Consider the following 27,901-nt stretch of genomic DNA (forward strand, 5'->3'; position numbering starts at 1 on the left):
GTGCCCCGGTCCGGGAAGATCCCACATGCCGCTGAGCGGCTGGGCCTGTGAGCCATGGCTGCTCAGCCTGCACGTCCGGAGCCTATGCTCCGCAGCGGGAGAGGCCACAACAGTGAGAGGCCCGCGTACTGAAAAAAAAAAAAAAAAAAAAACTAAATGCTAGTAGAACTGAAAACTAAACCCCTTCTGAAGCAGTCTTTGGCAATAAGTTTTACAGGCCTGAAGTGTATACCCATTGATCAATTAATGGAGGAGCACAGACAATCAAACAGATAATTACAGTACTGTTTAACATGTTGTTTATTATGGAGGCATGAGCAAGTGTTATGGGAGAACAAAGGAAAGCATAGAGAATTCTGCCATTAAAACATCAAGAACGGTCTCAAAAAAATGGCGGATCAGTAATTTCCCAGGCAAAGAAATAAGGTAAAAGACAGCTTTAGGCAAAATGTTATGTGTAGAGGCACTAGTTGTCAGAATTACCTATGTGTTTGTAATGTTGTCTTGGGTTAGGGTGGGGCGAGGGTAATAACAGGAAGCGGTAAAAGATGACACTGGAGAGAAAGCTCTGAGCCAGATTGAAAAGGACCATGTTCACTATGCTATAGGAGTTTTGATTTTGTTCTGATAGAAGGCTTTCAACAAGAGATTAGTATGTTTTGACTTAATGAGATCCTGAACTAAAGTATTGACAGTGAAAATGGAGAGAAGAAACCAAGTTAAAGATTCTTTTTTGTGTGTGTGTGGGGGGGACTATAATGCTTTTATTACCAGAATGTATGAAACATTGATCCTTTTATAATTCTGCAATACAGCCTCAGATGCCCATAGTTTCAAAACAACTCGTCTTTTAAATTTCCATAACATCCATTTAGAGTAAATGATTTTGTTGCTGTTCACAGTAGAAGACAGTCTTTAGCTTTGATGGTTCAGACCTAATTAAACAGAAATGGCTAACTTTGGGCCTAAGATAATAAATGTGGTATAGAGAGAAGAGCACAGAACCCTACCAATACATATAAACCATACTCCATTCAAATAGTCCTGGGACCTCACTGAATGGACTTTCAAATAAGTAATTAAGCCTCCAATTAAAAACATTTTAAAATGTACTATCTGATAAACTTAAAATACAAAAAATGCAGTATCACCAATTATGTGCATTTTCTAGGATTCATTTTAAAATTCAGGCTAATGTTTAACAATAGTATTTCAATTAAATTATGGCATTTGAGAAAGGTTATACTTCTGGGGAAAGATCACATAAACATGCTTTTTGGGAGAAGATATGTTTGGAAAGCAACAGTAATGGATAATTAATATTGCTTTAACATTTCTAAAATCACATAAAAATGATCATCTTTGATTGCCATTTCAGTGAGTTTCGATACAGGGTATGTTACTGTCCACTTACTAGTAACCAAAGCACACATAGAACAGACTTGTAAAAAATACTCAGAATCAATTCTTTTCATGAGCTAAACATTTCTGAGACTTTAAGATTCATGTTTGAACATACAGTACTGCAATGTTGGCTACATAAAATAAAATAAATAGAAGATCTTTTTCAGAGGAGGCTCAATAATCAGAGGCTGTATTGCATTTAAGGATTTAACACTGGCTGTATACAGAAGGGAAAGCATTTCACTTAGAAATATACTTCACATTACTGAAGCTCTCTTTTTAATATCGCAACATATAGCAGCTTACCATTCTGACACTTAAAAATCAACAGGAATAGTGCTACTCTTTTATCCTTTGGTTCCCGGTGACAAATAATGCAGTAATAACACCTCTGGTCTTCAGTTCCTCTCGAATGACATTTATTAACAAAGAGAAACCCGATGCTTTAGCTGAAATTTGGCAGCCCAAGAAGTGTACCAACTGCTCCAGAATACCCCTCATGCTCTAGAAACAATGCTTTCAGTTGACCTTTTGACAGTAATCCAGTGCATATGCCAAGAGTTTTATCGAGAGTAGTGACACGTAAAGTTTCCAACAAAGACAACTGTTTATTTTCTCATTAACAGCCCACATTCGTGCCACAGAACCAATGTTATTGGTGATAGTAACTAATGTAGCTCTTGCTAGATGCTGTTTACTAACATATTCTTGCCTCTCCTTATAAATCATATTCCCAAAACTAGATGCTACAGCCCAACCAGGCAGACCAAATCTTTCATATCTCCTCTGTAAATATCAGGGACCAGCTTGTCAGCTTGGGTGCTGTCACCTTTGGATGCCATTTCAAGAGCCTCTTCAAAACTTTCGCAGCCAGTCAATAAACTACATAAACCCAGAAAGGTAGCCCCTCCAAGGCTTGTCCCAGTTACTTGTTCATAGTTGTCTTTGGAATGGACTGCTAAAATACTGACTGGGAACCAGTGTCTACTCCCAGCAGTGGATAGGGATCAGCCAGGTTGAAAGGCATCTTTTGGCATCTCTCAGGTTCTGAGGCATTAGCAAAATAATAGCACCCTGCTTGTCCACTGAAACTGACAGAATCTGTCTACAGCAAGCCCTTTACAAGGCAGTCAGGTTCATCCAGTTTGTGCAGGTGGGGGTTTCCAACTGTGTGAAAATCGTTTTCAGACTTGTCAGCACCACCTCCTGTAGCACATAGCACCGTGTGTAATGTTGAGAAGTTTTTATCTCTTCCCCTTTGGATAAAAGTAGGCAGGTCCTGGGTTGGAAATCTGATAAAGTGCAAGTTCCCCGTCCAGCCAGAAAGTGTTAAATCTTTCAGTTCAAGGCGTACATCCTGAATACCAGTGGATCCATAGGCTACATTAGAAGTCACGTATTTCCGGATACTTTTTAAGCTCTCAACTTCTTCTTCCTCTGCTGTGATATCGATAGGTTCAAAATATGAGCGCTTTACCAGAGTTCCCCCGATGTCCATGCCACACCATGGGAAAGAGGGTTTCTTGGCTTCCTCGATCTTCATGGCGTCGGCCGGAGGGACGAGAGGCGGCCTCGGTCCGGAGCGCAGAGGGCTGTGGCTGCGACTCCGGTGGTGGCTGGGCCGCTTCCTCCCCTCGGGCCGGGCGGGGCAGGGGCGCCTGAGACGAGGCCCCGGCCCGGGGGGCGGACCCCCACCCCCACCCCCACCGCCACGAGGGGCGGCTGGGACCGAGCGAGCAGGGGAAACCGCAGGCCTCGCCGCTCCGGGGCCCCTGCCGCCCCAAACAAAAGGCCCCGGGCCCCGAGCCGCCGCCCTCTAAAGAAAGATTCTTAAGTTGAAATGACAAGAATTAGATGACTGAGTGGGAGGGGAGGAGGGAGAGGTTTTAAGGAAGTCTCGTCGTGCATAACACTGATAGCCTAGTGATGACACTTTTAAAATTTGAAGATTGCGACATGGGCACACGCTTCACACATTCTTCAAAGGTTTTGGAAGGATATGAAATGCAGATTTTTCATAAAGTATGCTAAAGCGGTGGCTTGGATACCCAGGAAGGCTTACTGATCTCAGTCTCCCAAGTAGTAGTTGAAACCATAGCTAAAAGTTACTTTACATGTAAGCCTAAAAAAATTAGTATGAGTGTATGCTAGGCTGCGATATATTTTAAGTGAATAAATAACTATATCTAAGTTTGTGTGCTTATTAATCAAGTATTCTGCATTTAGCACATATTGGAGTAATTTGAGTCGGGTAATCATCCATCAACCTACTCTGTCAGTGATTCTCAAAGTCAAGGAGCTGCATCAGAATTCATCTCAGAATTCATCTTAAAACGCAAATACTTCCCCCACCCCCAATTTAATTATATCAGGATCTCTTGAGATGAAGCCTGGTAATATGCATTATACATAGCTCTGGATAAATCATACACACTAAAGTTTAAGAACCACTGACATAGTGACCATAGATGGGTCCTTGGCACAAATGTATTCATGAACGTCACAGTTATAAACAATGAGAAAGTTACTCCTATTTTTAAAAATAAAAATGATTGCACTATTAGATGGTTGGGTTGGGTTGGAAAGAAAAGACCACATATACCCCTGTTCTAAGTCCAGTTTATTTGGCCAAGATAAGTTGCTAATGCTGCTTATCTACCTGTGTTTTTCCCTTTATGTGTAATTTTTTTATGGAAGGCTTAACTTTTGGTGACCCGTTGAAAAAGTAGGGTCCTGCTGGAATTGAGAAAGCTACATTCTTAATATTACTCACCTTTCATACTAGGGCTTATGGTACAATTCTGCGAAAATGTGAGCTAACTGGGCACTTTTGTGAAGGGAACGTTGACACATACTGAGCTTTCAGTTCTTAAATCAAGCTGGGCATCAGGGTGGTTACGTCTTCATGTGGGCCCAGTGGAAAGAAGATTGTGTCTTACCCCTAAATATTATCTCTGTCCTCAGTTCTCTGGTAGCTTGGAAAGCATACTTGGTCAACATGATTATATGCATTTGCATGTAAAGAGAAAGATTTCCCTGCGTGCTTCCATCTTAATTTTAATCATGTTGTTATAAATGAAGGGAAAGTTAAAATGCTTACAGCACAAAGTGTGATTTTTTGATCATAGCATATTAAACTGTTGTTTCTAAAGAGTGTTAGAGTATAAATTTGCAAACCTCCTATTGCAGATTGCTTGATTTGGCATTTAAAGACTGGGATTGGTCATTTGATGATGTTGATGGTGGTGATGATGATGACGATGTTTTTGATTTCTGAAGAAGTAAATGGGTAAATGAAAAAATGAGAAATGAGTTGTTTTAGTATTTCCAAGTAGTGCATGTGGTTTGCACTTTGGGTTTTCATTATTTTTGACCAGTTTGAAATTTTATTAAGTTGTTTTTGACAGTACTTATTTGAAAAGTAGTTTTCAGACATGTTTCTAACTGAAATTTCCATGTTAAGTATAAAAGTGAAATGCTATGTTCAGATTCTTTATTGGCTATATATTTTCAATGCAGTTGGAATTGTAATTTTTTATCTTAGGAATGAAACATGTAGAAATAACAAATGGAGCTAATTCTGTTACTTTCTGTTCATTCCAAAGAAGCCATATGCAGAGAAGTAAAATTTACAGTGTTTTCAAGTTCCTACAGCTGTATTAGTTTGTGAACATAGCATGGGATTCCTTTCTCCCTCCACCCCTCTCTCCTTCCCTCCTCTTTCCTTCTTTCTAACTTGCAAGAATTGAAACCATAAAAACTTCATAAGTCTAATAAATGCTGTGAACTAGCTGTTTCTGATTTGGCTTTTTTTGTGATGTGAAATGTTTACTTTTTGAAAGTTTAATGTTACTCTTGCTGAGGAATGCTAATGGTATGCTGTGAAAGCTCTTGTGCTTTTAGAAAATGTGGTTTGGTTAACAGCGGCTAAAAGGTTTGAATGAAAATTGAAACTCGTGCGTTAAACCTTTTATATGGAATGAATTTAAAAGAAGTAAGGTCTATCTTAACCTAAGCAACATGTTGCGAAATACATACTTAAATCACACATTATTGGGATCTGTTTATAACCAGGATTTACAGAGTAATTTTTACATATATTTACTATAACATGTTTGTTCCCATTTCATAGATGTAAAAAATGTGGCATAGGGTCAAACAGTCAAGTAGAACCTGGTCCATAAGTGCACTCTTCTTTCAGCTACATGAGGCAGCTAACAGTTAAACCCCAAGTCAAACTTGACATTCACTTGAATTATTCAGTGACATATTGTCTCACCCTAATATTCAGTTAACCATATTAAAACTTGTGTGTCATGTTTGTGGCCAGTGTGAGAAAATATGAGGAAGAATATAATTGCATGTACCTGAAAATGAGAAAAGTAATACAGTAAATATGTTTTATGCATGATTCAGGTGTTAAAAGTATAGTAGTTGGAAGACTATATAGTTTGATGTAAATGGAATGCCTTTTCAGAGAACTGATAACAATCTCTTAAATTATTGCACTGTATCAACTAACTTTACTTTCCTTTTCTTTCCAGCTAACTGCCTTCTATGAATGCAGTCATTATTCAAGGTGATCATATTCTTACAGTTGAAACAAGACTGAAATATGATGGCCCAAAATTTATTAAAAAGCTATATTTTCCTGAGAGACCGATACACACATATATGTTCCCTTTATTCCTGCAATATAAATTCTAAATGTTGGATAGATTTTTCTGGGCTCCTTTGGAGCAACAAGTTGAACCAACAGTGATTGGTTAATAGAGTAAGAATATCATGTGCAACTCTTCCAAACTTGTTCCATAAAGCTCTCTTAGCATCACTCACACTACATTGAATAAAAGGATTGAGAAGAGTTAAAGAAACCATCTTTTCAGCTTCAGCAGAGAGATTTCACCAGCACATTTGCCAGAAGAATCTGGGAATGGATTCCACTACAGTGATATAGACTGCATCTTTAAGAAGTGACCATTATACTGTGTGTGTGTGTGTGTGTATGTATGTATGTATATATACACATGCGCGCGTGCACACACACACACACATCTATATAGTACTGTAATACTGCAAGAGGGTTTTTTTAACTTCCCACTTTATTTTTTTATAAACATTAATCAGATATCATTACTTACTGCAGTTGCAACTATGCATTTGTATAAAGCCATAATGTTGGAGTTTATATCACTCATTTGTGTGTACCTGATGGAAACTGCATGTTCATGTTTAAGCAATTACTGTAACAAGTTTGAAGTTAATTATATCAGTTTCCTAATGCTTCATAATAGGCAACTTTACCCATTTTGAATGCCTTAATTTAATTTTTTTCAAAATCTCCACCCTTTTCTGTATTTAAAAAAAAAAAAACAAAAACAAGTGTTTACCAGCGCTTAGGATGCAAATTTGCTTTGCAGAAGAAAAATAGTGCACTATTTTTACACATAATAGTTATCAATGTCAGCCTATTTTGATTGTATAAGAGAATTTTTTTTAAGTATTGGTGATAGAAACAGTAATGGATAGTATTGGAACTAATATATCTTTTATGTATATCTATTATTCATCCAACCCTTTTTACAGACCTCAGTATTAGTGTGTGACTATGAAATGTTTTCTTTTAATTTCTTGGCTACCCTAGGTATGTTTTTATTTCTGATAAAGATATTTGTGACTATTTTTACATTTTCACACTCAAGTTTCAAAAATTATCTCAAATACAAAGAAAACTAAGACATACTGTAGATATATTTTAAATATTTAAATGTGATTCCTTAAACACACAACTGTGTATGGCAATATTTCAGTATTGGGTTAAGAAAACTGGTGACTAGGAAGAAGTTGCCTCAAAGGCACTTAACTTGATTTTTATTTTTTTAAATGCTGTTAAAGTTAACAGTTTATGCAGGACTATTCCTGCTTTATTTCTCATTATCCCAGAAAAGTGTATGTTTTATACTGCTACAGTGTACATCAGTAAGAATCAAGTTAAAAAAAATTACGTAGTCTTTTATCAGTCTTTCTTTATATACATACACATACACAGAGTTTGGTGTGATATTGAAATACATCATCTAATATTTCTATGAAGGAAGTAGACATTTTTCATTGATTCCTTCTGGGGTCAGTGTAGGGTGTTTAAAGAGTTAGATCCCCAGTTATAGATACTATTGTGGAAATTGAAGAGTGGCCTTTGGCTACTGATGTATTGAAACTGAATCTTGTTATTCCATTATCCAGGCTGCACTCTTTCATGCTGTCTGTGCTAAAACTAGAGATGCATGCCAGTTCCCTTGCAGGTATGTTCTGGTTTGGGGGCACAGCTCTTTCTTTTTTTTTTTTTTTTTAAGTAAGATTAAAAAATGAAAAATATATAAAATTTATATAGAATAAATATTTCCATTCATTAGACTTGTTAAAAGGAGACTGAATTAATATTTTATATAAAGATTTTGTTACACTATGGGAGGCTCTATCATATTATTCTGAATTGGAGAGTATATATATATATATATATTTTTAATAAACTTTATTAAGGTGAAATAATTTGAAGTTTACACATGAGTAATTGAAATATTTGAGTAAAAATGGCAAAAGTTTAAATTTTGAATGCTGTATATATTAAAGAATATGGAGAATCATGGTGTGATGCAACTATATGAGGAAAATTAATGTGAAGTTTTTTTGGGGGGAAAAAGATATCCTAAGGAGCGAAAAAAATCTCTCCATGAAGATTCTTCACATTATATGGTTTGACATAAGGATTTATAAGGTTGTTTGTTCAACTAATGGAAATGTGCTTAATAAAAAATTCTGACCTTGGGTAAGAATTTGCTTTATACCCTGTTGCTGGTTTCATGTACATACATGAGTGCATACACCCATCCAAATGCTCTCTTCCCAACACTCATTAAATATATGACATTGACTTGGTTTAACAGCCTGATTTCGTGCCAGCTTCTCTTTTTCTTGAGGCTCCAAAACTTCCAAGATAAATTTAAGACCAAAAGTTGCTTATTTTGTCACACCTTGATTTCTCCTAGAGCCATAAATACCTCCTTTTGAGAACTAAGAAGTAGTGAATACTGGGATTTTCTTAGTTGGATTTTTTTACTTTTGTGGGAATAGTGAGACAAAGTAGAAGGAACACTGATGCCAGGATTACTGTCGAGGATTACTGTATAGCACATTTTTGAAAAGTATTAATTAAACAAATGCTATCTAGAAGCAACATTTAAAAAAATCTGTCTGAAAGTTTAAAATGCTCTGGAGCTAACTAAAGGATAAGTATACCAATAAATCTAAAATAAAGGTTAGTGTTTTTTAAACTATGCTAGAGTTAACACCATTCTGGCTCTGAAGGAGCTCCTTTATCCCAGTTTATGTGCAGATCCTCAAGAAGAAATACTCTAGGTTGCCAAGCCACAATCTAAGAAGTTATGCTGCTGCTGTTAATCTATTCTTACAGGATTTGGGTGGTAAAATAGAGAAACTTGGACACTATATTACCTTATTGAAACATACTTTAAATAACATGTTTTAAAAGTCCGATGATAGCAAGTCACTTCTGAGTTTCTTGGTCTCTGTTGACACTGCTACTGACTCACCGCTCCTCCCCTGGGATAAGATGTCAGTTTCCCTATATTGTGAAGATACCATAGCTGGTTTGTAAAGCACTTTGAAGATAAGCACTGTGTGACAGTGCTGAATATTATGCTTGGGGGGCCTCTCCTTGATTCCCTTCCCCATAATAGTTTTGTTTGGAATTGTAATAAGTTATGAACTGCATGGTTTAGATAATCATAAATATTGGATCAGCTGTCCCCTTGAACAAAAATGATACCCCTGATATTTTTTAATTTTGTTGCATCTTTGTAGTAATGTAATTGTATTTTATGCCTGCTTTTTATATTAAAAAATTAAATAAAAGAAATTAAGACATAAGCATTTTCATACTTTTCCTGTGAAATAGTCCTGGAGTGCTGCAACCTTCTAAAATTTACCCCCCAAAATTACCTGCCCTGAAAGATGGATATAGCAAAGAAGTCTCAACTAAGGTTACCGACTTGGGTATCTTCAGCCCTAACATTTAATCCATGGAGAATACAAAATCGAATTTCAACTAGGCGTTTGTGTCTGATTTCATGTCAGTAGTTTAAGGGGCATGCAAACTTGAGAATCTCATTTGAGTGTCGATAAAAGAGGCAGGGAGCCTGTTCTGTTAGGAATACTGTGCTGACAGGTGGTTTTCTGGAAAGCACTTTTTTTGGGGTCTTTTCTAGGATACTTGCTAACCATCTGATCTGGCACAGGTTATTCAGTCTGGGCTTCAGTGTTTTCATCTGTAAAATGGAGATTGTTCACTTACAGGATTGTTGCGGGATTAAGTATGATGATGTGTATAGAATATCAGGTAGCTCTGATGTTTGTTCCTTTCCCTCCCAAAGGGGAGAAATGGAGAACTCTTCACCTAGGATAGTATATTTTCTTTAAGGAGTTGCTTTAAGCATTGATAAAGTATATCTAAATAAAATATGTTGGACTAAAAATCACATAATTTATACTAATGGTCAGATTATAACTGCATATGAGAAAAGACTCATTTGGATTTTCTTAAATGATAACTATGATTTTTTAAACTACAGAGTGATTTATTATTTACTTTTAGATGCCACGTTTCTCTTCCTGCTGGTCCCAAGCAGTAGTTCTAAAAGGATCAACCACAGTTTATATTTTTTAAAACTGCACTTTACATAACCTAAAACTAATCACATTTAAACAATTGAGTTTTAAGACTCAGAAGAGTTCAAAATAAAGTTTATTTTACATAGGAAACAAACATTTTCTAGTAAGCATCATTTACTTACTGCATATAATAGAATGATGCCATTCAATTATTAGGGGAAAGAGAGTTCTTAAAATGTTAGAGTTGATAAGCTTTTACAGGAAAACACAGTGTACAGTAATCTTAACATCATGTTCAGAGTATGATACTATAATGAGAATAAAATCCATAAGAACTTGGTAGACCCCAGCAATACCCTGCACTGCATATACTTTCAATAGGCAAAACCTGGTCGAGGTCAGCTGTATTTTGTACCAGATTCCAGTAATGGTATTGTGTAGGTGTGATCCTTTTAAAAACGGCAGCATTGTGCTTGAATCAAAGTATATTGGGATTGCCTCTTCATGAGTAGAGACTGCAGGTACCTTTTGTTACGAATTACTTGAAGGCACAGTATGAAGTTACTGTGGATTACTTTGGTATATGAATTCAAGCCAGTTAAATTTTTGCTTGCCTTCGTATCCTTGCTGTAACCTAAGGAGGTTTTATACAGTAATATGATACAATAAGGCCATCCTGTTATGTCTATATTACAAACATTAGTCCCAGAAAGTGAACTCTGGTAATTTACTACAATTCCACTTGAGCAAAATCCCACTCCATTCATGTTTGTGTTGTGGAGAGGATTTATTTTTTAAAAGATTGTGAAAGCTGAGAAGTAGATGTAGTTAGCTCTTCAGAGGGAACTTAATCATGACTTTAAGAATAAGGGTCAACGCTGTCTCCTCAAAATGGGCTTCTTGGGAGGCTTCCATCAATCAGCAGCCTTCTCAGAACTGCAGATGTCTGAGCCCTACCTTAACCTAATGAAGTGGGGACAGGGATTTTAAAAATCGATGTTTTTAAACAAGCGTTTAAGCGGGCTCTTCCAAGTCTAAAATACCTTTGGCACGGTTGGCTAAATTTATAAAAGACCTGGTTTAGCAATGAGCTTTTTTTCCCTCTGGTACAGTTATTCAAAATCCACTCTGTATGTGGGAATAATATACCCATCATTCAGACTTCACATCGGTCTTCTGGTAGTGAAGTATTGTAGCTGCTACCCATGTATTTAAGGCCAGCATGATCACAAAACGTATAAGAACTGAAATCAGTCAAAAAGAAGAAGTATGTGTTAAAAAATACTGTTTTCACATAAAACAAAATCACCTTCTCTAAGGAGAAGCCCACCCCCCGACCCCCAAATGAAACAGAACTATGGATCATGTGGACTTTTGAACAACTTTGGTTCCAAATATTTCTGGAAAAGTGATCTTCCTATCATGACTACCTTTGGTCACTTGGCCTGATTTCATGAATAATTTCATCCTAAATGCTTAATTTGGAGGAATCTGACTCTGGTTGGTGAATATTACAACTTTTTAAAACCCCGTTACTCATTTTCTAAGTCTTGAGGGTGATGGTGTCTCAGAACATTCCATGTTAATTAAGCAAAGGTGGTACACCGCACTCAGTTAAGGTAATTGTGAAAAACTAGCCCAAACGTCAAAGCATGTTTTATATTGAGGTAACCATGAAAATGTGGCTCTTTGTTAAAAAGAGAAAAATAACCTTAGTGACTTGACAAACACTCCTGATAAATAAGGTTTATGAGATTTAATGTATCTTTGGGGTTGTAAAACACTTTTAAGATAGCTAAACTGTTTTTAAAAGATTCTTCTCAGATCTATCGATCACTTTCAGGAACAGCTGTCCCCTTAGATACAGAACAAATCACAATTAACATGAGGTTTGTTTTGTTGTTTAATTATGGTTCGACTCTCCTTTCCAAGCAGAGAATTCTTGAAGTCCTGTAGGGAAGACTCAGGTCTCTTTTCCCTTCCCCACTTGACCCAAGTTTATGCTTTGGCCAGAACACTTTTACTCCTTCTCTCAGAGCTGATGGAAAGTATTTGAACCAAAGATAAAAGCCTCCGGGAAGGGACTAGCAAATGCACCCTGCTGTTCCGTGGCGATATTTCTCAATGATTAGCTTATTTAAAAGGTCTACACGCCAGGGACATATTTCTAGTCTTCATAGAATGGGTGACACCACCTGTTTTAATCATTTTCCAAAAATGTATATGCTTTATTTGGGAGTTGAAAACTCAACCTAAGGAATTAATGAAATTCTCTTTAGGTTAACCCAGGTATATTTTATTTCCTCCTCCATCACAGTATTCCTTTAAAAATAACAGAACAAGAACATGGAGTCAAATGATTACGTCATCGCCTTTCCTGCTGCCTGTGGGCAATTCTCTGAGGCTCTGGACCATCTGGCCACTACCACCTCCTTCCCTCGCATTAGACTCGCCCCCATGCTCTCCCGCCAGCCCCACTGGTGCTCCCTCCATCCTCTTTGCTCATGACCTCCACACATGCTGCTCCTGGTAGCAGTCTCTTCCCTCCTCCCGATCTCTCTCTTCAAATTAATCTCCCCGGCTCCCTCCAACTAGGTCAGTTTCCCATGTTCGGTGCTCATCCTGTCCTACTCTTTCAAAAAATGTTTCACAATATTTTTCAATAGTTAATTGTGTGATGACTTCACTGTTCATTTCCACTGCTGGTGTGGAAGCTTCACGAAGATAGGAATCTACTATCTTGTGCATATTCTATCCCAGGTACAGCAAGCAGATGCTTAATACTATACATGGTGACTGATGAGGACCAAGAGTGTATTGTCACTGGCCTCCAGTGGGGCCAACTGGCTCCGTTAAACCCTAAGACAGTTTACAAGTGAAGGAGGCACAGATGGCATAAAATTCAAAAAGCAAGTGAGCAGAAAAATATTTTGCTTACTTGTCAGATCACTGGTGGTCATTAAAGTTGTCATTATTCTTGCTGTAAAAGCAAAATTTCAGCAATAAATATCAACTCAGACATTCTGGTATTCAGCTAATATCTTTCCATTTTAAATGCAGGAATATATGCTAACTGTTCTTGAAAGATTTGGGTAGAAGAACGCTGGATGGAGAAAATGGGCCTTTAAGATATAGATGAAACATGAAGAAGTATAATTCAAATATCTAAAACTAGTAAACCTAATTAATGTAATAGCTCTGAACTTTTAAAATGTTCCTACCTAAATATAGCATGTATTCATTTTAGGTAGTTCCTGCAAGAATCCAAATGAGCAGTGGAAATTCTAAAGTTGAGACCAAACACTATGGCTCCAGAAGAACTCCGCTGCTGCAAATTATATTCATTCGCAAAAGCCAGTGTATGATTCTCGTCTCTCGAATCTGTTACATCATAAACATTCACATTTTTAAAACAAGCTAGTGGACTCAATATAACCAAACTCATGATGCTTTTCAAACAACAAGAGAGGACTGTTAATATTAGGCCAGATTTTTGGAGAAAAGTGCTTTCACTTTTTTTTAGCAACTGGCAGAAAATGGAGAGTGGTGTGCATTAAATCAGCCTTGTAAATATGGATACACTGGGAGGGTCTATCTGAATAGTTACTTGCAAAGGATTTAAGCTCAAGGGTCTATGACATAACGCACTCCTCTGGGTAGACACCCCACACTGACAAAGGACACCCCACCAATTAGAGGCTTGTTCTTACCCGCACAGGTATATGAAGCAAGGCTCCACGTGACAGCACTCACGGCTCCCGAGTCCCTGCTTTTCCACAGGTACTGGAGCTGTGCAAACTTACTGGCTGCACTGATGAAAGTACATAAATTCTGTTTGAAGATAAAACAGGAGAAAGTTAGGAGTTCCTTACTTTCACCAGAAACTAGATACTGAAAGAGCACCAGATACTTAAAGCATTCTTTTTTTTTTTCTGGCTGTGTCATGTGGCTTGCGGAAAAGTGCTGAGTCCTAAGTTACTGGACCACCAGGGAATTCCCTGAAATCGCTTCTGAAGCCCAATTTTCATGTCAAGTAATAACCAACTTGTACAAGGACAAAACCCAAGTTTCGTGATAAAGAATGGACACAGCAGTGGGACATTTATGTATAACCCACCAATTCCACTGCTTAGTGAGTAACTGATGGGCAGCAGGTAGTTGGAAGCTGAGAGTAAGAAAGAATCTGCAATGGCTACAAAGGCTTATCTGTCCCCACCTGCCAATAACAAATAGATGTATAGATATTATGGTGTTTTTAGAGCCTGGGGGGAACCATGCTGCTTTGCACTGACAGACTCAGAAACTCAAAGCAGCAAGCTGGAGCTCATGGGCTCTGGGTTTCTGGCTGTTCTGATGAGCCACGTGGTGAGGCTCCTGCCCTCTGCTCCCCAGCAAGGTAAGAGTATAGCACCCTCCACCCTAAGCCGGGCCCAGGCTGCTGTTCACCAGGCTTTACATCAGCTGAAACACCCCGTCAACTGGTTTCCCGTCTTTAGAATCATGAAGTGGTCTTCTTTGGGGGCATAACCAAGGCCTGCACAATCTTATGATACACATTCAACTGCAGATTATTAGGTTTTCCCATAACACAGAGTCTAGTAGAGAACAGGACGGGAAAGGTGAAGGGTGCTCAGGCTGTTGCGCCGGTCTTTTTTTTTTTTTTTTTTTTTTTTTTGCGGTACGCGGCCCTCTCACTGCTGTGGCCTCTCCCGCTGCGGAGCACAGGCTCCGGACGCGCAGGCTCAGCGGCCATGGCTCACGGGCCCAGCCGCTCCGCGGCATGTGGGATCTTCCCGGACCGGGGCACAAACCCGTGTCCCCTGCATCGGCAGGCGGGCTCTCAACCACTGCGCCACCAGGGAAGCCCACGCCGGTCATTTTTAAGTACTTTAATCATATCTTTGTGAATGAACTAAGAGGAGGTGATTTATCAATTTATCTAACCACGAAAGTACAATGTAGGACTTCTGTAGAAACCATCTGTCGGTCCGAATTGGGACTCGCTCTTGAAAGCCATAGAACTGTAAACCTTCTATAACTTGGGTTTTTCGTGAATTCAAACAGCTTCCCTCCCCTACAGGATCCTAGGGTTTGCTGCCCTGCGGGAGCTCTGAAACCCAAGCTCTTCCTCCTCTCTGGGGCTCCAGGACCCTCAAGCCAGCCACCCTGTCCCGAGGCCCCAGTGGCTGCTGTCAAGTTGGCACCCAGGAAACACGTGTTGTGGACAGTCCCTGCTTGACAAGGGAAAAAGGAACTACAGTTTATGAACGATTAGAGCATCACCGTGTGGTCAGAATAGAGCATTCGCTGAGAAGGGAACAGAAGAAACAGAAAAACCCGAAGCCTTTGGACCTGATTCCTGACGAGCCTATAGCAGCATATTCCCGGAATGATGTTCCTGGGGGTGAAGGAACATCACCCCTCAAACAACCAGACCTGCACCCACGTGACCACAGTGGCAGCTCCGAAGAGCCTAGAGATGACCTATTTGTAGGGCGGCCAGATTTAGCAAACATACAGGACTCCCAGTTAAATTTGAATTTCAAATCAACGACAAATAATTTTTTAGCACAAGTTTGTCCCATATAATATTTGGGACATAATTATACTAAAAAATTATTCGTTGTCAGTGTGGTAACCCTACTAATCTGCTTTCCCTATGTCATAAGGTTGAGAGCCAAGTCCACTTTCCAACTAGATGTTGGAGGGAGAATGGGTGGAAGTTCAGGAGTCTGGGTGTGGCAGGCAGTGACCGCCGATTAGTTCTGCTTCTTTTCCCATTGGGTGGAAAAGTTCACTTCAGCCACCATTTGGTCAAATGCTTCCTGACCCACGGCCAGAATCCTATTCTCACAGCAGGGAATTTTTGGCCCTTAACCAAGCAAGGAAAAAGTGTATAGGGCTTACCCTTTTCCAAGGAAGAAAAAAAAGTGCGGGGGAGAAGTTAGAAAAATAATGAGTACGTGGCCCATATGTAATTATTTACCTGATAATAACCTGAAACTCTTTAATTTATGCTCAGTTCTTCATTCTACTACTACCTACCCAATCCCAATCCGGTTCTCTAGGGCCCCAAAAAAAGGGAAGTAAAAAAATTGTGCCGTACATTTAAGTGAGAATAATGTTCTTAATATTTGGATAGCACTGGGCTTTCATCCCACCATCCTTTGGTACAGCTGAAAAATGAGCAGGTTGAACATTTGATCTATAAAGTTTTTTGCAGGGCAGGTGGCGTGGAGAGAAGAGGTAGACAGACTGCTGTGAACACACTTTCTTCTCCATGGGCGATTTACTCACCATGGCCAGATCTATGATCCACTTCTGCAGGGTGAGGATGAACCAAGCAGACACACAGCTTACCATGTGCTAAGGGACACAGCAGTGGCTTGGCCGGCAGCTCCACTCGCCTCCCAACCCCGTGCGTGTGGAAACAAACCGAGACCAGAGAGGTTACACACCTAAGCTAAGTGTGGAACTGGGAACAGCTCTGCTAGACCTCGTCAGATTCAGAAAAGACAAAAATGATCCAAGTGAACACCTTCTAGGAGTTCAAAAGCACAGAAGCAGATTCTGGAAGAAAATTACAAAGAACCTTGTATTCTCGGACCGATCCTAGGGCTGGGAACGTCCCTGATGATTTTAACTGCCAGTTTAACTCCTGACCACGCAGACCTCTCCAACGTAATGTCAACAGTGAAGTACTTAGGTTCAAATGATAAAGCAGGTGTCTTCTGCAAAACTGGTGTCACGTGAAGCTGTTTACTGATTTCCTCTTTCCCACTAACTCCAGTGTAAAAATGACACAGCTGGGGTGAGCGATGCTAGGAGATGGGAGGAATGATACCAGCTTTTCGTCAAGCTCATTGATGCTGCAGGAAGACAGCCCGGCTAGAGAAGCAGAAGCAAACACAGGGAGGTGGTGGCCAGGCCAGGGAGGGGACGGCCAGGAGCCTCTGCTGTGAGCTTGGGCAAGTCATTTTCCTCCTCTGGGCCTTGGTTTGCTTATCTGCAAAATTGACTTAACATTCCCTGCCCTGTCTACCTTCTCATGGCTTTGTGGCACATCATAGGAACCCAACAGGCAGCTGTGATTATAATTAATAACAGTATTTAAATGAAGAGATTGAAATAGACAATGCCCTGTGCTCAAAGTCAGCAGAACTAGATACTAGTCAACACCAGAAAGGCAGCCTGGATCTAGGTGGGCGGAATCTTGCTGTTTGAACACGCTCTAATTCAAGTCTTAAACTAATGTTGCCCAATTTTGTACCACTGCACCTCATTCCATTCATTCCAACTATACATTTTACAAAACTTCAGCAGTAGTAGCAGCAATTGAGATCCTAGAGATGACTCATTTGTAGGGTGGCCAGATTGAGCAAATAAAAATACAGGACACCAAGTTAAATTTGAATTTCAGATCAACAACAAATACTTTTTTAGCATAAGTATGTCCTGTGTAATATCTGGGACATTTAAAAAAAAATGCATTGTTAATATGGCTGCCCTGCTTATCGGCTCTCTGTAAGTCACAACTGGCAGAAGGAGGTCATAAAACATCTTGCTGATGCTACGGAGTTGCCATCAGTACCCAAGTTTTCTAATCTACAGCCTCACCATTTGCACAAAGATAAGCGGTTGCTTTTATTTAAAAAGTAAATCACACAATGCTTTTCATTTCTTCAAAGTGCTCTGTTTTCAAAAACCTTTAACCAGCTGGGGCTGACCTCGAAGTGTTGAGGGGCAGTAGGGCCACACGATCCCTCTTTTTTGCAGAGGGAAACTGAGTCAGGGGGCTTACAACTCCATTGAACAGCAGAGGGTCAGGACTCAGTCTGCACCCAGCTTCCCTCTGCAGACAGGCTTTTAGCACGAGAGCCACCACGACCCTGCCGCCTCCTCAGCTTGGCCTGTGCTCCTGGTATTTTCGTTCTGGAAACAACCCTAAAAGGTAGGCATTATGATCCCTCTTCACAGATGGGGCAACTGCAGCTTAGAGGCCAGTGCCCAAGGCCACCCCGATGGCCGTGGCACTGGGAGTTCCCACCACTCCACGCCCACCTCCTCACATGCTCAGCGCAGACGGGGCCTGGCAGTCCCCTCCCTCTTTCCTCCACCCTGAAGACATATAAACAAACAGCTCAGATCATTTCACAGATGCGGCAGGATTAACTGACTGCCATCTAAAAGGCTTTCTTGGCCTTTGAAGGAGAGTGAAGTTCAACAAGAGAATAAAAGAGCTTTTATAAGGAGAGTGAAGATGGAAGGCTGGCCCTCGTTCACAGAAGATGCTGAGTGATGTGAGCAGGGATAGGTCTGTGTGACTGACCAGAATCCACGGAGACCTTCCTAATGTCTTGACTTTCACTTTGAACCAGCCATCAGGAGCCCAGACCCACCAACAGGCAGTAAGAAGCCAAGACGACCAAGTGTGTTAGTGGCAGCGTGTTACACGCCAGACATGCTCGTTATTACATGGGGACATTTGGGGGGAAGGAAGAAATATCTCCCTTCCCCTAAAGAATACATTTGGACATGTCGCTCTTAGCAGGAGTGCTTCTGCAGCTCAGCAGTGAGGTACTAAGTCTACCTGGTGGGTCAGGGCACCATGGGGCTCCCTAGTCTCAAAGGGGTGGCCCCTGGGCAGGGACTGTTCTAGAGCATCTCTAGGCTGTGGAGATATTTGCTCAAATGGAATCTTGCATTGGAGATTTTTTTTTTTTTTTTTTAGTTACACCAAAAGAATACATATCTGGTAAAGGACCCTGCTTAATAACATCCTGTTAGCAAGGAACACCCCCAGTTCCATCTCGGATTCTCAGATGCTGAAAGGATACAGGACGATGTACGGTGCTGCCCGTTTCACATCCCCCTTGAAATGGAAGACACACAGCAGGAGGATGAGATCTGGAAAAGAAAGGCTCTGAGTGAGAAGGAGGAGGGGCCCCGAGGGCCGAGGCTGGGCGCAGGGATTCGCTTACCTTGTGCAACGAGGATGGGGTACTCCAGGTAGGTTAGCAGTGGGTACTCGTAGTAACACTGGTACCGGAGAAAGACCAGGAACCTGGGGAGAGGGAGGGTGCATCTGAGCTCGGACCAACCTGACCCACAGGCGGGAGGCCTGGCCGCCACCCAGGAGCACAGGTTCATTTGCAAAACCCTAGAACTGGTGGCGGGAGTCTGCAAATGTCAAGGAGGGAGGTACAGAATAAGAAGGATGAAATATCCATTTTTAATCATCTCCCCGATTTCTGAAGCTGGGCACTGGTGTCTGTCAAGTCCCTTGGATGGTCAGTTACAGACAAATTTTATGAATTTTACAGAACCACTGAGCAGGATGAGAAGAGACAGGGCTTTCTGGACCCGGGCCTGCCTGTCTCTAAGGCTGGGCTCTTTCGAGGCCCCAGGCAGATCCCTCAGAGGGTCGCACCCAAGAAGCCGCACAGGCCGAGAAAGATATCTGAGGGGGGCTGAGAGCCATCCCTGGGTGGGGCTCCATGGGCAGGGCTTCTAAGTGACTGAGCACGTAGGGCCCAGCAGCGAGCTGGGGAGGCCATGTTTTGAAGACGAAGGACATCCCTAGATGAGGCTGGTGGCCTCCCAGAGCGCTGCCCAGGCTGGCGGTGGGGACAGAAGGGACAACTCTTCAGTTCCTCAAGAAAATTCGAGCTCTGGATAGGCTTCAGCCTGGAGGGGTGGGAGACACAGACCCCAGAGTCCCATTCCTCTCAGAAGAAGAGGCCCCAGCTTCCTGCCTCCCCAGCTCACACCCTGGCCAGCCGACTCCCTCAGAACCTAAACGCCCTCACTGTCCCCTCAGGGCCTGTCTCCATCCCCGCACCTGCTCCCCCAGGGTGAGCCAGAGCCTCCACAGGCCACGTGGACTTAATGGCTCACACATTCCAAGCCAGGACGTGGTGTTCACAAAGCCCCATGCCCTCATCAGGCGGCACTCTGGGTGACCCCAGCCAGCGCTTGCCCCCCACCGCCTGCTGAGCCCCCCTCCTGAGGCTGCCAGGCCTGGTCCCGCAGGCATCACCTGCTGAGCGTGGAGCCGTAAGTGGAGCGCAGACTCCAGGGCTAGGGTGCTGGGCTCACAATCCCCGGCTGTTACTAACCTCTGGGGCCTCAGCTTCCGCATCTGTGAAATGGGGACAACATGCTCTGTATCTGCACACACGGATGCGTTAAACATGTTACCTAAGGTCATGTCTTCTGCCTCTTTCTCTGGCCTCACTCCTTCCAGTCCAGCCTCCAGGCTTCTGACCACAAGCCCCCTGCCTGGAGGGCCCCTTTCTCTACATGGCTACCTCCTCTCCTGCCTGAGGACGCCAAGGTGGCTACCCTCCTGGGGTACAGATCAGGGCCTCCCCTGCCCCAAATGGGGAACTTCTCCTCCCAGTAATTATCTGTTTTCCTCAGAGAACTGGGGTGGCTCTGAGGCAGGATGTGCTTCCCCAAGGGGCCTGTGGCTCAAACACATCCTACAGTTGGCCCCTCAGATGGGGGTGTCCCGGGTGGGACCCCGCAGGTCCAAGGGTGGCCCCTCACCCCTTGTGCCCTGGAGGTCTCCTGTTTCTCCCTCTCCCCCCTGCCTTCCTTCTGGCTCGGGAAACCAGGGTCCACTGCCCCTCCGAGGACTGCTTCCGCTGAGGACCGGCCCTCAGAACCGCCGGAGGGTAACTGGGGTCCCCGGGCTGGTGAGGAGCAGAGGGGAGGGGGCCCGGCCTTGCAGGGAGCTAGACTGCTGGCTTCACGTCTTCCCCACCAAGTCTCACAACTCTGCTTTTCACCGTTCAGGTCTTTATTATTATTATTACTTTGCTTATTTAAAAGAGTACTTTTAAATTTTTTTTAAATTGAGGTATATTTTACATACAAGATTATATTAGTTTCAGGTGTACAACATAATGTTTCAATATTTGTACATGTTGTGAACTGATCACCACAATAAGTCTAGTTAACATCCGTCACGTTCAGGTTTTTAAATACTGGATCAGGGCACCCACCCCCGATTCTGATAGAAAAACCGGCCCTTGGAGCAGTCTCGGCTCCCGCTTTTCAAGCGCCAGTTAAAGCCCAAGTCCAGGTCAAGTCCTCCTCTCCCTCCCAAAAGCTCTACGTTCTCTGACACCCCGCGCCCCCCCGCACCCAAAGGTGTAACTTTTTTTTTTTTTTTTTTTTTTGCGGTTCGCGGGCCTCTCACTGTTGTGGCCTCTCCCGCTGCGGAGCACAGGCTCCGGACGCGCAGGCTCAGCGGTCATGGTTCACGGGCCCAGCTGCTCCTCGGCATGTGGGATCTTCCCGGACCGGGGCACGAACCCGTGTCCCCTGCATCGGCGGGCGGACTCTCAACCACTGCGCCACTAGGGAAGCCCCAAAAGTGTAATTTTTAAAAGCCAGAGGGTCCAACCTCTCATTTTACAAGCGAGGAAACCGAGACCCACGAACGGAGGCGGGGATGGTGGGGGGTGGCTTTAGGGAGGATGCAGATGAGAGAGCCTCGACGTGCAAGCGGCCTTGCTCAAAGCTGCAGGGTTAGTTTTGTCACTAATGGGCGGAGTGATGATTTCCTTGAGTGTCGGTTTTCTCATCTGTAAAATGGGCGTGCGCCGTCTTTCGTTACCGCGCAAGGCTGGGGGAAGCAGCAAATTCGGAGGGGAAGTGAGAGGCCCGCGCTTTCGGCTCCGCTTCCCCAGCCCCGACTGTATTAGGGTCGAGGGTCTCCCGGGCTCCCGTCGGCTCCAGATCGCCCCGGCCTTACCCAGCCAGCTCCAGAAGTAGGCTCGGGAGGCTGATGCCCCGCGCGCTGCGCGCCCCCAGCACGGCGAAGATCTGCGGCAGCTTGAGCGTCGCGCTCACGCCCAGCACGCTCCAGTTGCAGAACCACAGCAGCCGCGTCTCCATGGCGCCGGCGAGGCTGGGACTCCGAGACTCAGAGGATCCGGCCGCCGCGCGAAGGGGAGCCGCTCAGCACTCGGCCGCCGGGCTCGCCCGGTCCTTCCGCCTTCCCTTGTCCCCTCTCCGGGCCGCTCAGTCGGGGTCCGCCCCTCCGCCCCGATCTCCGCCCAGAACCCCGCCCAGGGCCCCTTCTCCCGCCCTTTTGTCTGCGCGGCGCCCGTCTCGCCCCGAAGCCTCCCCAGGTCCGCCCCGTCCCCGGAGTCGCTCCGCCCCTCCCCGCTAGCCCGGCCCATCCCCGGGAGCGCTCCGCCTGGAGCCGCCCCTCTCGGGTCCAGAAGGCCGGGGTACGCTCCTCTTCCCTCCCAGTCGTCTGTCCCCCACGTCGCCCCGACCCCTCCCCAGGCCCTCTCCCTCCGCCCCGGGGTCCGCCTCTTGCCCAAGGGGCAGGTCAACGCTGGCCTTTGCGTGATCTGACCGCTGCTGATTCACTTTTCCGTGTTAAACCAACTCGTGCAGTCCTGAGCCTGCGGGCGACGTCTCTAGCTTTCCCACGGGTTGGATGGGCAGAAATTGAACCGCAGGAGGGCAAAGGGGCACCGCTCACGGGGCAATGGGCCATTTTGTTGGGATTTTTCACTCCTGAAAAGTGTTTTTCTTTGTTTTTCTCCCTAAGCATTTCAGAGGTAAAAACTTAAAACGACCCAACTTAGTTTCTGTGCGTCCTCCTCGATTTACATACGGAGAAACAGCCCTTGCGGGGCCGCGCTTTCTCCAGCCGAGAGTGGGGACGTGTCCTCCCCAAGGGCAGGAGGCTTCCTTCCTGAGGGCTTGGTCCTTAACCCTGAACACTCCCCTCCAGAGAATTGCACTTGAGAGTGATTTTTTTTCTTAAGGAGGTAAAAATAGACTTCTATTGACAAAAGAAGGTAACTTAGACTGAGGGACTGGGGGTGCATTTTCAGGCTCAAAATGGTATAGGTACTGAGTCAAGGTTACAACGAAACAGAAAAGTCACAAAAATGCAATGCCAGAAACCACCGTAAAGAAGAAAATGCTGCCTGCTGTTCCAGTTCTATAGGATCAAGCCTGTTAGCCACTGCACTTGCCCACCACCAGTGTGCCCTGAGGGGAATTCAGGGTGGAGAAAACCAGGAAGCATTCTGTGCGTTGGATTTACTGACGTTTTAGCTAGTTAAGATGCACATTTAAGGAAAAACGTCTAATGACCCCAGATTCTTGCATCTTCCTGTACAGAGAAATGCCCTAAAATCATTAACTTGAGATGTCTGTTCTTTGTGCTTAGCAGTAATCTTTTGATGCTTGACTACATGTTTTTCCCAGCAAAAAAGTTCATATATATCCTGGCTCTCCCTTATCTCTTCTGAGCAGTTCCTTAGAGCCATCTGAGAAGTTGTCTCCCAGGCTATGGTCCTCAATAAGGTCTCCAAATAAAACTTTACTCACGTCTCTTTTTGAATAATGGTTTTCTCAGAATATATGCCCAGTAGTGGGACTGCTGTGTCATATGGTAGTTCTATTTTTAGTTTTTTAAGGAACCTCCATACTGTTCTCCATAGTGGCTGTATCATTTTGCATTCCCACCAGCAGTGCAGGAGGGCTCCCTTTTAACCACACCCTCTCCAGCATTTGTTGTTTGTAGATTTTTCGATAATGGCCATTCTGACTGGTGTGAGGTGATACCTCACTGTAGTTTTGATTTGCATTTCTCTAATGATTGGTGATGTTGAGCATCTTTTCATGTGCCTCTTGGCCATCTGTATGTCATCTTTGGTGAAATGTCTATTTAGGTCTTCTGCCTATTTGGGGATTGGGTTGTTTGTTTTTTTGATATTGAGATGAACCTAGTGGCAGGGCAGGAATAAAGACATAGACATAGAGAATGGACTTGAGGACATGGGGAGGGGGAAGGGTAAGCTGGGACGAAGTGAGAGAGTGGCATGGACATATGTACACTACCAAATGTGAAACAGATAGCTAGTGGGAAGCGGCCGCATAGCACAGGGAGATCACCTCGGTGCTTTGTGACCACCTAGAGGGGTGGGACAGGGAGGGTGGGAGGGAGACGCAAGAGGGAGGGGATATGGGGACATATGTATGCATATGGCTGATTCACTTTTTTGTACAACAGAAACTAACACAGTATTGTGAAGCAATTATACTCCAATAAAGATCTATTTAAAAAAATAAAATCATTTCAAAAACCAAGAAAGAAAAAAAGCTTAACTCACAACTTTTACTATGTGTGTTTTTCCTTCAGTGGACACCTTGATTGTGGTTTTGAGCTGCGAACCTCAGCAGGGCATCTGAGGCTTTCCCTCTGTCTGCCCCACCTTCCGTCCCTGATCCTCCAGCCTGCACTTGGCCGTCATCCCCACCCGCTGGGAAAACCCAGAAGGTATTGAGTTCTTTCTCCACGTCTAAGGGAGAATGGGATGCATAGAAAGAAATCTTTCAGAGGAAAACAAAGTGTGTGTGTCAGTGGGTCTAGTCCTTGTCTTCTAGAGATCTTGAAATATTTACAGATGAAATAATATATCTGGAACTTGCTTCAAAGTATCGGGGTTTTGGGTGGTAAGGTGGGGATGTAGATGAAACGAGAAGAGCCATGAGCTGAGAATTTTTGAAGTTGGTGATGGGTATATGGGGGATTATTATACTAGACTCTCTACTTCTGCATAGGTTTAATATGTTCCATATTAAAAAGTTTAAAAACAAAAGAGAAGATGTGCACGAAGTGCTGTGACTCTGAATGTGCAGATTCTGAGCTCCAGAAAGTTGAAGGAGCCCGAGTTCCGGGACTAGATCTAGTCCTGGTGTTACTGATCTGGGTTCTGGGACTCTTGAAGCAATAGAAATCAATAAGAAGCCAGATGAGAAATTCAGGCGAGGCTTTACTGGGACATGGGTCCCAGCAGATTGGTGGGTCGCACCGGAAGGGTGGCTTAGGTGGTGTGCACACCCCCTTGGTGGTGCTGTGTGCAGGGGTCATGCGTGAAACCCTGCTTTTGCCCCCAGCACCTCAGAAGTGGCAGTTGAATTTTGGCCTTTTTGTATCTTACTGTTCATACTCTGCCCCAACTGCACAAGCATGCAGTTATTTTTGGTCCCTTAAAGTGTCTTTGTATTTTGTTGCTCAAGGAGACGTTTGTCCAGCTGCAAGCTCTCCAATAAAGGGCCCCAGGTCCCAGCCTGTCTCACTGGGACTGGACGTGCCTATTGCTCTTGAGATGACATTGCTTTTGCCCTCTCAGGACACTCGTGTGCGTGTGTGTGTGCGTGTGCGTGTGTGTGTATTATATTTGTCTGCTTGGGCTGCCTTAACAAAATACCACAGACTGGGTGAGTTAAACAACAGGGATTTATTTTCTCACAGGTCTGGAGGCTGGAAGTCCAAGGTCAATGTGCCAGCAGGATGGGTTTCTGATGAGACCTGTCTCCTCGGCTTGTAGATGGCTGTCTTCTCCCTGTGGCCCCACGTGGCCTTTCCTCCGTGTGTACAGCCCTGGTGTCTCTCTCTCTTCTTATAAGGACACCAATCCTATTGGATTAGGGCTCCACACTTATGGCCTCACTTAACCTTAATTACCTCTTTAAAGGCCTTGTCTCCAAATTTTATCACATTGTGGGTTAAGGCTTCAACATGTGAGTTTTGGGGGAACACAGTTCAGTCCATAATAGACATATATATATATATATATATATATTCATATGCACTCTGTACATCCCCACATACATTTTTATATATATAAAATGCACACCGGGCTGAGAAGCAGTGGCTGGAGCACTGAGAATGGTGACTGCCCTCCCTGTAGGACTCCGTTGTAAACATTGATTACTTGGCCAAACTTCTGCTGCGTGTGTAATGGACCCAATGACTTCAAAATGCCACTCCCTGACATCCATTTATTTTTCGAATTTTTGAATTTTATTTTATTTTTTTATACAGCAGGTTCTTATTAGCTATCCATTTTATACGTATTAGTGTCTACATGTCAATCCCAATCTCCCAGTTCATCCCTCCACCAGCTCCCCCCACTTTCTCCCCTTGGTGTCCATACGTTTGTTCTCTACATCTGTGTCTCTGTATTACTCAGCCATAAAAAGGAACGAAATTGGGTCATTTGTAGAGACGTGGATGGATCTAGAGACTGTCATACAGAGTGAAGTAAGTCAGAAAGAGAAAAACAAATATCATATATTAACGCATATATGCATAACGCTTATATGTATTATTAACGCATAACGCATATATGTGGAACCTAGAAAAATGGTCCACTTGGACCGGTTTGCAGGCCTGACATCCATTTAAAGTGCAGCTCATCTTCAAAGACAGCCAAGTGACTCAGGGCAGGAGTGGCTTCCTGACAGTTGGCTGCATGGAAGATCCTGTCGCACCATCTTATAAAAATCAAGTAACCTTGAGAGCAGCCCACCCCGCTCTCACCACAGCCTTCGGGAACGAAAGAGTCAACATCACTCTTCTTCGAGTCACAGATTTGCGTGCCTGGGAGCTCACTCTCTGTGGCAAATTCAAAATGAGTCCCATGAGCCACCCAGACAGAGTCCCGGGAGATAACAGAATGTTCTGGAACTTTGAGGGGTCCAGAAGGGGTCTCCGCCAAGAAGAGTGTGTCAGTGAGGGTTCGACTACAAGCTACAGAATCTTCCTCCTTAGGCAGCTAATCATGATTTCGAGGTGCTAAGCGGAGTGCGGGATCACTGGAAGGACGAGGAGCAGGTAGGAGGAAGAGTGTCTCAGGAACAGCTTCCAGAACCTTCTCCCACCCTTCCCCTTTGGGAACCATAAGTTTGTTTTCTATGTCTGTGAGTCTGTCTCTGTTTTGTAAATAAGTTCATTTGTACTATTTTTTAGATTCCACATATAAGTGATATCATATACTATTTGTCTTTGTCTGACTTAATCCACTTAGTATGATCATGTCTAGGTCCATCCATGTTGCTGCAAATGGCATTATTTCATTCTTTTTTATGGCCAAGTAGTATTCCATCATATATATATACGCATGCAACATCTCCTTTATCCATTCATCTGCCGATGGACACTTAGCTTCCTTCTATGTGTTGGCTATTATAAGTAGTGCTGCTATGAACACTGGGGTGCATTTATCTTTTCGAATTAGAGTTTTCATCTTTTCCAGATCTATGCCCAGGAGTAGGGCTGCTGGATCATATGGCAACTCTATTTTTAGTTTTTTTAAGGAACCACCATACTGTTTTCTACAGTGGCTGCACCAATTTACATTCCTACCAACAGTGTAGGAGGGTTCCCTTTTCTCCACACCCTCTCCAGCATTTATTATTTGTAGACTTTTTGATGATGACCATTCTGACCTGTGTGAGGTGATACCTCATTGTAGTTTGGGTTTGCATTTCTCTAATAATTAGCAATGTTGAGCATCTTCTCATGTGCTTTTTGGCCATCTGTATGTCTACTTTGGAGAAATGTCTATTTAGGTCTTCTGTCCATTTTTTGGATTGGGTTGTTTGCTGTTTTGATATTGAGTTGTATGAGCTGTTTGTACATTTTGGAAATTAAGCCCTTGTCCGTTGCATCATTTGCAAATATTTTCTCCCAATCAGCAGGCTGTCTTGTCGTTTTGTTTATGGTTTCTTTTGCCGTGCAAAAGCTTCTAAGTTTGATTAGGTCCCATTTGTTTATTTTGAAGCAAAGAGCTATCTTACAAGCATCAGAGACTTACCAACAGCAGCAGTGACAGCTATCCATGTGCCTAGAATCTGCTGAGTGCCTGCTGTGTGCCAGGTGTTTGACGTTCATTAAGTTGTTCCACTTACCTGTTGAAGCAAGGAGGCTGTTCCCATTTCCAGGTGGTCCTGGCTGGGGGTTCCCAGTCCTGCCACACGGCTG

The 27,901-nt window shown here is 43.3% G+C and overlaps 2 protein-coding genes and 2 pseudogenes across 2 annotated transcripts in view; 1 reads left to right on the plus strand and 3 right to left on the minus strand.

The window, feature by feature from the left end:
• ROCK2 (Rho associated coiled-coil containing protein kinase 2) overlaps positions 1 to 9,351 on the plus strand; it is a 138,615-nt gene extending 129,264 nt beyond the window's left edge. The window contains exons 33-34 of the mRNA XM_033437439.2: positions 4,594 to 4,693; positions 5,949 to 9,351. Of these exons, the coding sequence (XP_033293330.1) occupies positions 4,594 to 4,681 (88 nt within the window). The 3' untranslated portion in view covers positions 4,682 to 4,693; positions 5,949 to 9,351. The remainder of the gene's footprint in view (positions 1 to 4,593; positions 4,694 to 5,948) is intronic.
• Positions 1 to 27,901, minus strand: part of LOC105748241 (60S ribosomal protein L17-like) — a 191,992-nt pseudogene that overhangs the window by 41,513 nt on the left and 122,578 nt on the right.
• On the minus strand, positions 380 to 5,953 carry LOC101289654 (pantothenate kinase 3-like; annotated as a pseudogene).
• On the minus strand, positions 10,208 to 22,128 carry SLC66A3 (solute carrier family 66 member 3). Its single transcript, XM_004274880.4, has 7 exons — positions 21,857 to 22,128; positions 19,074 to 19,156; positions 18,930 to 18,999; positions 16,390 to 16,447; positions 13,803 to 13,923; positions 13,031 to 13,072; positions 10,208 to 11,336 (listed from the first exon to the last, which is right to left on the minus strand). The coding sequence occupies exons 1-7, from the start codon at positions 21,997 to 21,999 to the stop codon at positions 11,245 to 11,247; spliced, it is 609 nt and encodes a 202-aa protein (XP_004274928.1). The 5' UTR covers positions 22,000 to 22,128; the 3' UTR covers positions 10,208 to 11,244.

This window comes from Orcinus orca, chromosome 13 (genome assembly GCF_937001465.1).
Source record: "Orcinus orca chromosome 13, mOrcOrc1.1, whole genome shotgun sequence".
NCBI lineage: Eukaryota > Metazoa > Chordata > Mammalia > Artiodactyla > Delphinidae > Orcinus > Orcinus orca.